The sequence below is a fragment of the Parus major genome, chromosome 4 (assembly GCF_001522545.3).
Source record: "Parus major isolate Abel chromosome 4, Parus_major1.1, whole genome shotgun sequence".
Classification (NCBI taxonomy): Eukaryota; Metazoa; Chordata; class Aves; order Passeriformes; family Paridae; genus Parus; species Parus major.
Window position 1 is genome coordinate 46,192,596 of NC_031771.1, and position 16,618 is coordinate 46,209,213.

Consider the following 16,618-nt stretch of genomic DNA (forward strand, 5'->3'; position numbering starts at 1 on the left):
GTTAGGGCTTTGCTGTGGCAAAGCACAAGCCTGACTTATTTCTACAGTCAACCCAAGCTGCAAGGCAATGAAGCCATAGCAATGATTCTGCAGGAGTCATCTTGGGTCACAGCAAGTTGTCATCAAACTGAGCTAATAAAATAGGTTAGACTGCAGTCAGCACTTTGGTCTCATTCCACACTTCCAGGACAATACACAGGAAAATACCTACACCTGACCATAGTGGGGCACGCTTGAGAAAACCCAGGCTTAGCAGCTCTGCACCCACCATGCTACAGCGTTGTGCTCCCTCAGGATCTGGCCTCTCACTGCCCCTACCTACGGGCTCTTGCTAAATGAGGTCTCTCCAGAACACTTCCCTCCCCCGAACTCCCATTGTTGCAGTGGTCAGACCACCCCTCCCCTTGACACACACTACTGCTCTCACTCTCCCATGAGTAAGCTAGCCTGGAATAGCATCTCTTCAGCTACTTCAGGTCAAAAAAATATCTGAAACCATGACCCTCGTTTTCAGTGATTTGAGCATTCAGCTCGCACTTGCACCACTGAAATTCAGGCCACAAATCTGTTCCTTTTTATGCCTGCAGATGGTTGCTTCATCTCCCTACAGATGGTATCCTGAAGCCAAGCAAGTGGCTTTCATGCAGAACTCCAAGACTACTATTTAAAAAAATTTGATACAAGCTGAAACATAATTTTTAAAGGAAAGACAGAAGTCTACACTTGTGACAAAAATCCTTTATTAAACTAGATTTTGTAAATTCCTTTTCATATTAGAAATTTTAAATGCAAATTACAAAACTATTTCAGTAAAAAACAAAATTATAGTTAACAGCAAAAGTACAACTTTATACAAATAAAAAAATCATTTTTTATTTTAGTTTAAAAATAGAAATTTGTATCTTCCAATGTACTGGTCCTAACAGCTTTTACAATTGGTAGCTGCAATACTAGGTTTTTTCACATGCATATTCACATCTAGTCATTTAATCCTCTGCAGAGTTTATTTAGCTGAAATAGCCTGAACAGTTGGGCTTCGGTTGGGTTTTGAGGGGGGATGTACCACATGATATCAAAAGCAAAAGCCAAAGTCATTAAGTATTGTCAAGGTATCCTGAAACATTTTTGAAAATAAATTTTTGCCCTACTACTTTCACAATCAACTGAAATACTTTCTAACAGTCTCATAACTTCAGACGACTTTCTTCATTGCACCTCTGGCCTTTTCTTTAACTAAGATCACTCATCAATGTTAGCACGAGCATTAATTTTGTATATTAAAAAATTATAATTTTTCTAAATTAAAAAGGGGTACCTATTAAAATGTTTTGTAAAAGAAGACACAACAGTTGACATATTAAAGGCTACCATTCATCACAATCACATGCTGTTGAATAGAATAGAAGGTGGTACACAAAATAGGTATTTTAACAGTCATACATTATTTCAGAGTGCTGGTGGCAATACTGCTATTTTAATTTTAAGTACAATATACACAATTTACACAATACCTCAAGATTCTCATGGATTCTCACCGATGTAACTGCAAGAGACATCAGAAAGGCTGAAACTTCTAAAATGCAACCTATTTTGAAAAAACATTTTGAAATAATTATATTTCAAAGAATTAATCTAAGAATACATTATAAAATCAGAGAAATAGTGTTGTTTTTCTGGAATATTGGCAAGTAGCTGAAGGCATGGAGATCCTTACTGATAGAACTCTACTTTTCTTTACTCTGTCCACTGATCTTCTAGCCTATTCTGTATCCAGCTCAGCACAACTTTTAAGCACGTGCTCGAGATCCTTCAGAGGATCATTGTATTTTCCGTGAGTCAGAACTGCAGTGCCTTGTTTTGAATTGCTGAAGCTGGTAGAGGCTCTGTCATTTTCAATAGAGGCAAGATTGGTTCTGCCAGTGTTATGATTTTAAGCTATCATCTCCATCAAAGTTCAGATTCTAGGTGAATGACCAACCTACACTGGGCAGGGAATTCAGAGAATGTTAGTGAACCTCAACCTGTACCCCATGAAGGCAAATGAAGAAAGGGAGAGAGAAAAGTATTCTAAACTGCTCTTGAGCTGTTTATTTCTCTGCTGTCTTTGACAGACTGGAGAAAAATTCTCCTAGCACTAGGTAGAGCTGATTTTACCCTGAACATTTTTAATGTATTTATCCAAATAGGACTAAGGGATGAAAAAATATGAAAGGACACTGAAGCTCACCAGGAACAGGTCCTTTCTGAAAAGTCCTAGGCCACTTCCAGAGACTGTTTATGCACTTTTAATTCTTTAATCTCTTTTGTCCCCTTTAGCTTGCACTTTTAGCGTGCTGTTGTAATTTTGAAAGAGGCTCAGGAAGCAGCAACTTCAAAAATATTCCAGAGCACATTGGTCAGAGTATTTTCTGGGGAAGTGAGAGTCAAGTACAATCATCATCATTCACTTGCTAAGCCAGAAGAAGGCAAAAAGCTGTGTTTCTCATCTCCAGGGTAAAGTTGTCAACTAGATTATCATGAACAGATGGGCAAGACGACAACTTCTGCTTGTCTTTTGAACTAAAATCTAAGCTGTCTTTGTCCATGTTGGGAATGGTGTGAATATGCTGAGTGAATCAGGCTGCCTCCCAAAACAACCAGAAGTGTTGACAATTCCTTGTTCACAGGCACATCTCTGTAGGGCCTGGGCACCCAAGCAGCTCAACACACAGCAGCCACCCAAGCCAACCAACAGGGACTACACTGGAAAGAGCTGTCCCAGAGAGCTGCAATTCCATTTGTTATAAACAGCAGCCCTAAGGAAAACCTGTTCAGGAACAGAAGGAAGTTTCTTGGTCCAAAACAAAGATTTTGGCTTGGCTGAGACAATTCTAGCATTTGCAACCCTGTACAGCTGATGGTCTGAACTAGTGTCTTGAGGCCAAGTGCCTAAATGGCATCTCAGTCCATTTTGGGCACTGTCACAGAGGATGGAGTGTGGGTTTCACCACACAGGACATCATGCAGCGTCAGAGACAGCTGTGTTAGTGCTGTTTGGGGACCACAGATCTTTTGTATTTCACCCACTGATTACCAGAGCAGTGCAGAGAGAAGGAAACAGAGAAAGGACACAATTCAGATGAAATAACTACCCACAAAAAGATATAAAACTTATTATGGCAGTCTATTACAGAAAAAGTCCCTTTGATTAAGTATTATTCAAGCTATTCTTCCACTTGAAATCACCTGGAAAAGATTACTGTTGAAGCACGACAAATTAATTTTTAAGTCTACCATGCATCATATTCACTGTGTATGTATTAGAGTAAATACAGATATATTCAGGAAACATCATGTCTTTCAGCCTGTCAGCAACTTATTGCAGACACATTTTCAAGTGAAACCTATTTCTGTGGACAGCTTTTCTCACAGAAGTTCTTTGTTTATTAGTACTCATGCATACAAATTGCAGAACTTGCACACACATATGGGTTCACATACAAACTCTATGTGCATGTAGTTCCTGGATAAAATTTAGTGCAAAGTGGTTAAAAATTAAAAAACTCCTCACATCAATCCTTAATCTATTAATATTATTCCTAATACACAACTCACATCTGCTCTGAAAAACCCTTAGAACAAAAATTCATTTGCCTTTCAGGAGGCAAAGATGTAAATAAAAATAGCAATGCATTCTAGAAGATATTTCTATTAAAAAAGTGGTCTGATTGTTTACTGGAAACACTTGCCTAAGTATAGATGTTTATAATTAATTTTTGAAGGGTTTTGTTTGGGTTTTTTATATTGTTTTAGTTTTTTAAACAGGTATTTCTAGATGCTGATGCAACACTACCAAAATCAGAGTAACTTTTGTACTCCCAGATATTCCAGTTTGGCAATTACTATTGCAATATTACCATTCACTTTGATGTTAAAAATACATTGAAAATGTCTCATGATTATATTTTCTACAAGGAAATCACCAAACAATACACAGAGAATGAAGACATCGTTATTAGACACTTGTAAAGTGAAACAGTACTCCATTTGCTGCATTTAAAAAGCCACAAAGAAACTATTTTAATCCAGTAGGCGGATCTACAAAAGAGATTGAATAACAGCATTTTCCCTTTAAGAGATCAAACTAAATCTGCCAAATTACCAAACACATGGCTGGCCTTCAGGAATAGGCCGTATATCCAGCTTCCTTCAATATTTGGGGAAGTTTAGAATTAAGTAAGTATAATAGAACTGGTTAACCCATCATAACATAACCACTAAAAAGACACCAGATTTTTTAAGAAACTTGGAAATACTCAGCACTCAGGCGTAACTGGATTTGCAATACCGGTAGTTGCCCAGTTTCAGCCTCTTCTTTGCTCTTCTGAAGGGTTTAGCACATTTGGGTTCCGAATTACAAAATAACTTTGAACAAGATAATATGTTTTAGAGGTACAGAAGCCACAGCAATCAAAATGTGCAAGGGTCAAAAGGCAGAGTAGATATGCTAAGAAGACAGTTGTATTAAAAATTGTAACTTAATTTCCCTTAAAAACATAATATATTTCTCAGCAAAATTCTTAATCTGCGTTTCTGAGAACTTCAAATCCTTTTAAATATCTTCCTTATGCAGGTTCAAAAAAGGATCTATTTCACACAAAAATTTATTGGAAACATACTGACAAATCCACTTGCTCTAAATTGAGACCAGTTCCAATAAAATATCATCCTTTAAAACAGATTACAAAATACCAGTGCAGTTGTTCAAAACATGTTTTTTTTCTGTTACCCAGCAGTCATATGACACCTCAGTTTCTATATTCCTCTTTCCAAAACTCCTCAATTCAACATGACTTTCAGGCAGCCTGGTTTTATTTCTGTGAACCTATGAAACAAGAAAAAAAGAAGCTTCAACATGTAAACTATATGCAACGCCATCACCTTCAATTCTCATCAAACACATGGGAAGTGATAAGGTTCTCAGTCAAGTATATGTGCATGTGAGAGTTAGGAAATCAGCATTATGTCCTCAAATGTGACACTAAAGGAGGATTTTTCAGTGTCTGGAGATATGAAGACCTGGAAAAAGCAGAAACTAAGATGAAGATTTGAGAAAAGAAAAACCTGCCCAATATTCTTGGTTATATTCATTCTGTTCCTCCATTCCTGTTCCCCTTTAATTCCCTCTTCTTTCAAAATGGATTTTTACCCTTCTATTTTGTAGAAGCCAAGAAGGAAATGGGAAGTCATTGCTGTTTTGAGGCTCATCTTCATGCTCACCTTCCTACACTGCTCTATATAAAAAGCAGCAAACACACTAGTGCCAGCCCAGACTTACTAAATTGCTATCCCTCATAAGAAGAGCACAAATGCAAATATTGGGAATCAATAGAAAGCAGGATTAACAATTCTTCACAGTAAAGCTAGCAATCTTGAATGGAAATATGGAATTAAACTATCTCAGAGGAAAGGATCTAACATTTAACAGGTGCTACACTACTGCATCGGATTTGTGAAACAACTGACTTAATTTAATCTGAAACAGCAGACCTGTCTTAATCTGTGTAGTAGTTTAACAGCATTCTAAAACTAAACTTCAATTTTCAGTTAGTGAAATGTGGGTTAAGAAACAAATTTATCAGTAACAAAAATCTAAACTCACCTGAAGTTGTGGCTTGTGAGGTATCTGATAGCTGCTGGTCTGATGCGAGCAACTCCTCCCTGACTATGGCTTCCTCTTCCCGTGATAACACTGAGATATGGTTTACCACCAGTCTGCTGGTACTCTGCAACAGCAGGAATTGTAACGGTTAAAAGTCCTCCTCAGAAGAGACATGGCATTCAGTATAACCCTTCCACACACCTTTCTGCAAACTCTCACTACTCATTTAGAGCTTTGTTTTCCCATGCTGATACACGTATTTTACATACAAATATCAATTTTTAAAATTTTAAAATGTTAAAATCTAGATTGCTTGCAATACGCATATTGTCTTCATCACAAAATCCTTCCAATTTCATAAAAGCTTTACTGTTTCTTCATCTAATATTCAACTGGAATTTACATTCTCTGATATAAACTTAAATTGCAAAATTAAAAGAAGTGGGTGTCATTCACTGAATTTTTAAGTGGCGCTTCTGTATTGTTTCATATTTTATCTTAAATTAATGTGAATAAAGAAATAACATTTTATTGAATAAATAAATTAAGAAGTAAAATATAAATCCAGCTTTTGACACTTATATCACATTATTTAGATTATCTTCTATCCACTATGTTGAAGCATGGAAATCAACAGATCAACACATTCCATGAGTTTTATTACGACACTTAGCTTTGATAACAAAATTAATTGCTGTATTCCCAGAGATAACAGCAACCTGATGAAGAGTTTGAAAAAGAGGAAAAAAATAAACTAAACTGGATTCTCACAACTAGTCAAGATTTTCCAGTTTTGAATTATCAGTTCACATGATGTGTTTCTTCAACTACTCTCCCCAACACCGTAACTTTATTTATGTTTTATATCTATTTACTGTTAATTCTGCTAGCAAAAAAGTTCCCAGTATTGATCTTTTTCCCATGTATGTACAGTGAAATTAACTTCTCTTTTTTTCAGATTTAGGTGAATAGACTGAACAGAGAGCCCCTACTATCAAATTCAGCATTCCTGATATAAGTACAGTTCTAGAAATTTAGTTCTAAAAAGCATTAGGTTACAGTTTAAATAACACAAATGTCATTGCAGGAATTGCACAAGATAATGGAATTTAATTATCTCTGATGCATATTGGAAGATATGTGGCTCTAAAGCCACACTGAACACGTTTATATTTATACTCAGTGGACTAGGTGATTCAAAAAATCAGGTTTGTGCAGCAGTACCTTGTGTAAGAAATGTTATAGAAGTATTCCCAGTGTGCTTAAATTTAGAGGGTAAACTAGTAATGCAGAAAATGTATCTTCTTACAGCATGGACACTACTCATGACATACTAGAACTCTCTACTATGAGAAAAAATGAGCTCTCAAGCAAAACTGCATAAAATTACATTTCTGGAAGCAGCAGTATTCTGATCTCAAGCAATGCTGCAAACAAACTGATAAAGAAGCCAAAAGGTAGCTCAAATCTCACACTTTCATGTAGAAGTTGAAGACAATATCATCATTGTGGTTAGAATTCCAACACAGTAATTTTTCTTTTAAGATTATAAAAGCAACATAGTTCTGACAAAGCAATGCAATGCTGACACGTATGTTTGTACCATCACCTCAGTTAAAAATGTCAGGAAGGACAGACCAAGTATTCAATAATAGTAATAAAAAAAGTGTAAAACAGAAGGAAGAAGAATATTTACAAAGAAGCGGGGGNAAGACAGAAAGCAACAAGAATCACTGTCATGTCAAAGAAAAACAATTCCATTGGGGTACTTTGAAAACAAGACAACACAAAACCTAGTTGTTTTTAGCACACATGTTATTCAAGCACATTCATGTAATGTTGTCATGTATATCATGATTTCTTAATAGAAAATGAGAATAATTTTTAGGGGGAAAAAATTATTACCTAAACCCTACCTTCACTTTTTTCCTGCAGCACTCTGGACAACTGATTCACAGCTTCATCCACATGAAGACCATGCAAATCCAACACATTCATAGGCAGCAAGGAAGTATTTACTCTCTCAAAGATTTGCACAGCAGCAGCATGGTTAGCTTCTTTCATCTTCTGCTCATGAAGGCGACCCTTTATTCATAAGCACAGTGACTATTACACACTGAGAAACAATTTAAGCTCCACACCACTCAGTGGTTTCAAAAGTACAGCATTGGCAGGGTGCTTTTAGTTCAAGTTTGAACCAGTAACATTTATAATTCTAGCAGAACTTCTGCAAGATGCTCAGTGAGACCTACACGTAGGAAGACTTAATGAAATCTGTTTGTGAGAAACTACTCAAAGCTGGCACAAAGAAGACATTATAACAAAAGCCTTACAAGGAGAAAAAAAAGTGAGAAAAGGCACAAAGTCACAAGATCTTTACATAAACTAGAAAGCTACACTCCATACCGAGTTGAAAATTTATTTTCCTAACAATAGATTTTCATTTCCGGCATGTATTTTGCTAAAATTATAATAAAACAGTGTCCAACAGAGAAACTATCCAACAGATCAGGAAAAGCCTGCTGACTGTTGTACTTGAGGTTAATTCTTCCAAACACATTTCCAAAATTTCAGACAAGTCAATGGTAAACAACAACGACAATAATAATAATAATAATAATAATAATAATAATCCATTATATCTCCTAATACTTTTGACATCTTTTATGACTGACAAGGTCAGTAAGTCCCTTCTGCAATGAGGGCAAAGAGCAGTACAGTTAGTCACCTTACAAAGTGAACAAGTACCAACTCCTTACCACGAACCTTGCAATAGCAATATCAGAGATTAAAAAAACAAATTATGTCCTTGAAGATCTGTAGGCACAGTCTGAAAAGGAATGGAAGATTTAACTCTGGGTATTGGACTGAGAAAGGCTCAAGAGAACAAAAGTGAAAGTCTGTCACACTTTCTTAAAATGTATCATCTGAAGTGTATTAGTGTCAGACCCAAGACAGCAGTTCTGAAACTCACTTGCAAAGGATTCCCAGGACAAAGGCTAACAAGCATAAAGTATGTTTTAGGAATAAAGGTAGCTTAGTTTCCCTTATTACTACCTAAGGAAAATATATAATAAATAAATTTCAATAGATTGTATTTGTTCTTATGGATAAGAACAAAAATAAGACAAGACTTGAAATTATATTTCTATTTAAAATCCACCTTTGTCTCAAAACTTCAAGAATATATGAATAAAAACCACAAAAGGTTCATTATAAAGACTGATAATCAGTACTTCCTACATGCACAGTAACAATCTAAACATTAAGAGTTATACCAGTTGCATGAAAGCTTTTTTGAAAAAGCAAATTCAAGTGATTTATTATTACATTTTTATTCTGTCATAATACAATTCAAAGCTTAGAATTAAATGCTTCTATGTGAATTCTTACCAAATTTTTATATGCTATTAGACCAGGGGAAAACTACGGCCTTTGAAGATATTTGTAACAGATTTTTTTAAGCGTGCCAATGCACAGGAACTTTGATTACAAGAGATGAGTCTTAAAACCACGAGTATGATCAATAGCACTGATCAGCAGTACTCAAGCTGGTACATACTAAGAAATGTGCCTGAATCAAGACCAAAGAGCCTGTGCTCCAAGGCCAGAGCATGCAAGACCGATCAGCAGCAGATCTACACTCTATAACCAGATGTGAAAAGCATGACATACACACCTCATTTATCCCAACCCAATACAGACTGTAGCCATAAAGACAGTCAGAATGAAGAGGTGAAGACAGCAGGCAGTAATCTTGCCCAAGACTTATGGAGGATGAAGCAAGCAAGATTCTGTGGCAAAAGATGACATCTTAACACCTGTCTGATTCCTATAAAGTACAGAAGATGTGTCTAAAACAGTTCAGCACCAACATATACAGAGGATTCAAAAAATTATGTTTGTTGCAGTCCAAGTCACACTCCAGTAAACCTTGCCAGACCACTTGGACACACATCTTGGTGTTTACAAGGATATAATATCATGTGAGAGAGATCAAAGACAAAGGAGTATGTGTGATTAAGCACTAGATATCACCTTTCATGAGGTCTCACACCAAATTTGATTACGTTGGCTTCCTGTGCCAGTATCATAACTAGTGGAAGCAAATTTACTAGTGATTCTCAATATAACACACAGGGAGCAGCAACCAAATTCATCAAGTCTTGTAGGTGTGATGTTTTCCTCATCACATCCAATCAGTGTTTAAGTGCCTCCCTAAGTTCAGACGAAAAGCACAGTATTATTGTTTACCTGACGTGCATAAAATGCTCCCACAGGCTTCATACCCATGCGATAGGCCTCCTCAGACTTTTTCAAACATTCTTGTCTCTTTTGCTGGTGACAAAAAGCTTCTGCTCTTAAATCATCATATTGTGGATACTCAAAGTCTTGAAACACTTCACATAAAGGATCATCCTCTTCCTTACTTTTTTTTGCCTGTAGGAATTTGCATTGTTGAAGTTATGGATGCATTGTAAGGTGTTTTCATTAGCATAGTTTTGGCTATGTTTGTAACTATGGTTAAAAAAATGAAAATACCTTCTTCTCACGGTTCTTTGAAGCACTGTAGGAAGAAGCAATTTCATTTTGCTGAACACTTTCTTGAGCTATAACTGTTTTTACAGGATCTGCCTCCAGAACACAGTTCAGAAACTGTTCAGTTTGCTCTAAAGAGTAGCTGCAAAGGAGAAATAAAATCTGTGATGTTACGAATATATATTAATAGTTGCTATATTTATCTAAACTCATTATAACAAACCTTGATACTGTTACAGAGCTAGCTTACAACGAAAATAGACACTGAAATGGAATATCCCAGCTTATTAAAGAAAGGTTTGCAGACTCCTTGTAGGGCATTACTGGCATCAACACACAAGCAGGCTTGGTCGACTGAAACATAACCAAGGGGCACTTGAACATTAAAAGGAAAATGACAAACTGAAATAAACTGCCTCCTACCTTAATCAAAGAGATATTAATAAATGCTGCTCTTTGCAGTGGGTAAGATAGTTCAACTTAAATCTTTTCTGGTCAGAGTTAGATAGCTCCAACTAATTTAAAACTACCTCAGTTTTCTAAAACCCTAATGAGGAAAAATCCTTGTATTTTTAGTCAAACTTTATTATCAACTTTAATTATGACATCAGTCGCCAACAGCTTTCTAATAAGCCCTTTTTCTTCTTTATTCTTGCTCTTTAGTAAGCTAACAAGAGCAGACTGATCAAAAGTAAAGACAGATTTTGGGAAAATAACACTATGAGGACAATTTAGAATGTGAAAAATGAGACGGTGAAATGTTCAAATTATAGAAATGGATGAAGGATATATTTTAAACAGGAAAGATTTTTATAACAACCTGGACCAGAAGCATGACTGACAAGTAGGTATACAAGCCCATATGTAGAGACAGACATTCAAATGGCCAAGGATAAAAAAAGTGTTTCTCTTGAAAAAAAATTTCAGTTCTCAGAAACTTAGATTTAAGAAGGTAGACACATATCCCAGAAACATAATGCAGAAGAGAGAAAGAGAATGTCAGCAGGAAGAGATGGAGAGATGGCTCACTCCTTCAGAGCAGCTGTAGTAACCAGGGAAGTACTTGGGTAACACCAGGTGATGGTAGTATTTTCCTCTTGGGCAGGTGCCATTTCCTGTGAACCTACTATTACCACACCCAGCAATTTTTCCCACTAGATTTAAACCTCAGCTCTTGAGAAAATGTGCAATTCCACTGACAGTCAGTAACTGGTCAATAGCCAGAGACATTCTTCTCCCAGTGAAAGAAAACTGTCTATTCTGCCCTAAAAAGAAATGTGTCTAAACTGAGAGTTTTTATACCCTTTTTGCCTTTAAGAACAGCTAGTTTTGCCCTCATTTAGACTAACAAAAAGTGCTACTTTGGAAAAAGCCATTGTTTAGCAATATCTTAGCTCTCAATATTTATGACTGTAACTGAGTATCATTTTTACAAAGAAGTAAAATGATTTCTTACTTGTTGTCCCTGAACACATCCATTAAGAAATTTTGATTAATAGTTGGAAACATCTCAAAAAGTTGCTTCTCCTTTAGTTTAGCAGCACAGTCTTTTCTAGCTGTAGAAGGAACACGATTCTACCCAGAAAACAAAAGAAATATATTACAAGTTCTTGATTAGAACAAAATACAGTAAAGGGGGAGCCAATCCAACTTTGTCATTATTTCTTAAGATTAAAAAAGTACCTATTCAGTTGGTATGCACCCACAGCAATGATTTGTCATATCAGCCTGCCACACTGATCAGCATAAAAGACAGGTGAGTTGTATTAAACACCACTGCAGTATTTTGCAGTCTTTTGAAGTAATGCAGCTGGAGCTCCCTCATAATTAAGACAAAGTGAAATGAGGATTTTTAGGAGGGATTTAAGTTTTGGAATTTATTCCCTGCCAGTCCATCTAGTCCAGTGCTAAGCTTGTGCAAAGTTCACCTCTTTTCTCTATACTGAAGGCCTGGGGTTGAAACAACACTATTATTAAGCAGCATAAACAGTTTTGGTTTGATGTATCTGAAGCTGTATCTATTATAAATATTCCTACTTGTGCAGTCATCTGAAAAGATGACATAATTATAGCCTAAAATCAATTGGACTGATCGTTCCAATAATCAGATTTTTGGTTTTTTTTTAAACTAAAAATGTGGTCAAAATAAAGCCAAGCTCCATGAATCCAAACTAAAAATAAAGCTGTGGACATAACAGTAGTTGCTATCAGCAGGGCACATACATGCAGTTCAAAGAAAGAATCCACAAGCCATTTTCAAAGTACAGGCTAATTCAAAGAACTTTCTACACCAGTTCAGAGCTCCTCTACTTGAAGACCGCTACTTATCAGAGATTACTACAAATAAGAATGCCTGTTCTGAACATCGGTGGGGCAGTAGAGGGCAGTATCAGGCACAAGCCAAACAGGCAAGGGTATGGCAACTCTGTGGAAAACAAAGAACTAGTAAAAATCTACTAAAGAGTTACTGTTTTCTGAGAAGTGGATATAGAACCTTGTTTGAGATTAACCTCAAGTACTTATTTTAATGTCTCATCTGTTAGGAATTTTGTGAGTTCTCCTAAAAAATATATTACAACCAATTCAGTACACTTCTAAACAAACAAGGCATGGAGCCAACTACAAACTTTTTTTGATATTGCTGTCACAATAAAAAGCATGGAAGATCACACCGATCTTTGGTTTTAGCTGAACAACCAAAAAACAATTCAACCAAACACAAATACTAACCTGGATAGTGAAATGCAGCACGATCTGTATGTGAACCAATCAAAATATTACATTCTAAATGAGACTGTACTTTTGAAATAGAACTATCTACCTCAAGCAAACTCCTGTATCACAGTAATCAGCAATACTAATTGGCATGCATTTGTCTCACAAATTCATGCTGTGATCAGCAGCACAAGGATAAGTCACCAAATAAGACATATTCTATTTCACTAACAGTAATGAATCTAAACCACATTAAAAAAATGGTGCTAGCCATACCAGGTCCTCTCTCTCCTGCATCGCTATTTCTTCAGAAATTATTTGCCTGAGAGAAACTTTCTGAATCTGAGCATTCCAGTGGTCCATAAATGGAAAAACGTCTGATGTTGCTGGGGTTTTTGTCTGTATATCATTAGATGTGTCTGCAGCCGAGCTCGATTTTTTATTCTGTATTTTGCTGTCTGCATTCTGAGATAACAGCACTTCCGAGTCATCTGTATCTATCTGCTGAATCACTGTTGGACATTCAAAAGCAATAAAAGTAGAGTGATGAAAAACTTTTTAGCTCATATATACATGCAATGCCAAAATAATTAAGTTTTTCAACCTATACAGTTTGAATTTTGTTAAAATAGGATTATTAATGCTAAAACAGAAACCAACACATTGCTTTCGTCTTCTTTGCTTCCATTTTCCAAAGACTGTCTGATCATCTTAATCTATTTTGTGAAACAAAAGAAAACCATTACACTTCTTCACCATATTTTCAAGTGCTAAGACATATCTTCTTACAGCTGTAAACCACCTTGCACATAATTAAGTGGGGGATTGTTTACTTTTACAGAAGAGTCACTGACTCGGTATGTTTACCTGCCTTTCTTCTCCAACTTAAGGACAGATGCTTAACAATCTGGTTTTATGCTTCTACAAGTTAGTGTTAAGTTAATGCCAACAGCATTGTTTGGTCACAAGTTTGCACCCACACTGCAATCCAAGTCTGCAGTGGGGTTCTGCAATAGAAGGACATTTCTTCTGGCAATGAAAATTGGATTGCAAGAGACGTTAACACTTTTTGAACAAGGCATCCATCTTCCTGCTACAATCACCTCTAATGAACAACATGTGGATGTTGTATTCCTGACCTCCCTTCCTCACCTGCAGAAACCTTACTTTGCTAGTAATTCTCTGGCTGCTCCTTCTCTTGCTTCCTTTTCTTCATAATTCCTACCAAACAGCTGTCTACTTCAACCAGAGCTTAAGTTTTCCAAATGACACAAAATTATAGGCTTTATCTGGAACTAGTGATTCTGCTTATAATTAACTTCTCTCCCCTCCCCCACACCATCATAAGAGATTGGTAAATGGATCCAAAGGCAATAAAATTTAGCCTAATTAAAAAAAGTCATCATTTTTCAACAGATGGAGTATTTGCAACCTTAAGTTTCAAATAATTAAATACTTTTATAATGAACATTAAGTACTTTTACAATTAAAAGAAATACACAACATACCTTCTGCGGACAACTTACATGATTCACCTCTCCTCTGACGCTTCTAAATAAAAATAGTAAAATCATGAATGTTATAAGTTATGAATTTTGCAGGAAAACTTTGCAAGTAGTAGCTTCTAATTAAAGCAGTTTCAAAATAAAGTCTCACAATATTTCTCAAAGATTCAGTACTTTAAAAGAAATATATTTAGGAAAAATAACTATGAAGTGAAATTTATAAGCTAGAATTATTTAGAATATATAGAATTATATAAAATATATTTATTACATAGAAATTTATAAAAACACATCAAACCAGAGAAACATGCCCCACTGCTAAGACTTCATAGGCTTAATTATATAAACCAAACAAAAATTTTGCCAAAAGGCATTCCAAGTTTCACAGAGCTGTGAAGGAACACAGGTTAGGGAACTCATCTCAATTACTGCACGCAGAGATGTTTTGTATAGAGAATAGCTCATAAAAGAATTCTTTTTACAGGTCAAAAAAATAAGGATTTTTGGCCAGTGGAATTTTTTATCAATCTTGTAGTGAAATTGGGCATTATGATCCTCCTTTTTTAATTATCTTGTTTTCATGATGAGGCACTCATGACATCCCCTAAAACGTCTTTCAATAGCACCAATGATTATGACATATTGATACACACCACATATTTTACAAACTACTATTACGTTTTATCATTGTTCTTGCAAAGGTAACACCTCTAGACCAAGACATGGAGACAAATGGTCTGACAAAATACAGGCATGCCACACTGTATCATAAGCAAGAAACCTACTGACCAGAATAGATTCTTTCCATTTTTCATGAATCACTTTTGCCAAATTCAGATCAATATGAACCACACAATCCTCAACAGTTAGTGATCCTTGTGGAACAAAGAGAATATATTCATTAAAAGCATTCTATAAAAACTTATGTAAGCAATTAAAGTACAGTATCCTAGACTGGTTAATTTTAATTTTGGAGATTCTACATAAACTGATCATGCCTGAAAAAAACATATAAACAAGGAAAAAAAAAAGCATTCCACAGAAATTGTTTTCAGGTGTTCAAAAATACTGATAGGGTAGGAAAGAAACAAGTTAACATTAGCTGTATCTTGTTAATCACTACCTGGATAACTGCATTTTTCCCCGTTTTCCATTTTTCTAGCAGACCCTTATTTTACAAAGCTGTTGTTAATTGAAAACAAAATCCATGAAACTGTGATTCCCCTATTCCACTGCAACCCACATGGCAACTGCTTTTCTTTACAACATACCCACCACAGCCCAACAGCAGTCACATCCCTCCTTTCCAACACACAAACTCAGAGAAACAAACTCGAAGCATTCCCCCAAACTCTAAAAGAAACAGCAGAAATTATCATGGTATCATAACAAAAGCTCTTTTTCCTTAAATGAGTGTTCCTCACCCTTTCAAAACTAAAAAAAAGCAAGATGTATGGATGTGTCAAATAAAAACTTTGGGCTTACTTCAGACACAATAAAACACTTTTCTGCTATAGAAAACCAACTTTTTTTTTAAGGAGGTAGGCATTTAAGGCAAAGAGGCCAGCAATCAAACCCACCAATAAATCAGGTATCCAGGGTTTCACATAAAGCAATCTTCAAGATGAAAGGCAGAAACCAAAAAAAAAAAAAAACCAAAAAAAAAAAAAAAACCACAACCAAGAAAGTGTGGGGGGAAAAAAGAGAGAATAACATCAAGCTGTATATTCCTGTTTTCTTTTTTCCTTTTTGTATCACTCTTTAACTTCTGAGATGCATGTTCAAGCTGCTTATGGCTTCCTTAACCATAATATGACTTGTCTGTTGACATCTTTTAAGTACACAGCCACATTCATCTCCCTTAACCATCCATCTTCTTGTCCCCCAAGTTAACTGATGCCAAAAGGTTTTTTTCCCTTTCTTCTTTCCTAATCAGCCACAATTAGCATATTCCTTATCATCTAAATATCTCTTCAGAGTTTAAATATAAGCTCAAAGGTCTGTTGCTCAGAATGCAAATAAGCCAGTATATTTTCTTTTTATTTTGAAGTATGTGCATGTACAAAAAGACAAAGGGAGAAGGTAGCACTATGGCACTCGTATCTTATGCCATGCTTCGTTCAGTTTCATTTCTGCATTAACAACATCAACCACTAGTATAACGACGAATTACAGAGATCTATTCCCTAAAAATCAAGCATGAAGGGAAAAAAGCACA

At 35.8% G+C, this 16,618-nt stretch overlaps 1 protein-coding gene across 8 annotated transcripts in view; it reads right to left on the bottom strand.

The window, feature by feature from the left end:
• Positions 1-718: 718 nt before the first annotated feature.
• The window catches only part of N4BP2 (NEDD4 binding protein 2), a 35,413-nt gene continuing 19,513 nt past the window's right edge, over positions 719-16,618 (bottom strand). For 6 of the 8 annotated variants that reach the window (XM_015625123.3, XM_019006405.2, XM_015625119.3 and 3 more), the window contains 9 exons: positions 15,190-15,275; positions 14,404-14,446; positions 13,172-13,407; positions 11,637-11,755; positions 10,184-10,322; positions 9,896-10,081; positions 7,558-7,726; positions 5,642-5,765; positions 719-4,864 (listed from right to left, as the gene is read on the bottom strand). In XM_015625123.3, coding sequence (XP_015480609.1) covers positions 4,819-4,864; positions 5,642-5,765; positions 7,558-7,726; positions 9,896-10,081; positions 10,184-10,322; positions 11,637-11,755; positions 13,172-13,407; positions 14,404-14,446; positions 15,190-15,275 — 1,148 coding nt within the window. In that variant the 3' untranslated portion in view covers positions 719-4,818. Of the gene's footprint in view, positions 4,865-5,641; positions 5,766-7,557; positions 7,727-9,895; positions 10,082-10,183; positions 10,323-11,636; positions 11,756-13,171; positions 13,408-14,403; positions 14,447-15,189; positions 15,276-16,618 lie in introns of those variants that run through there. The other 2 variants (XR_004496860.1, XM_033513429.1) reach the window with 2 other exon arrangements.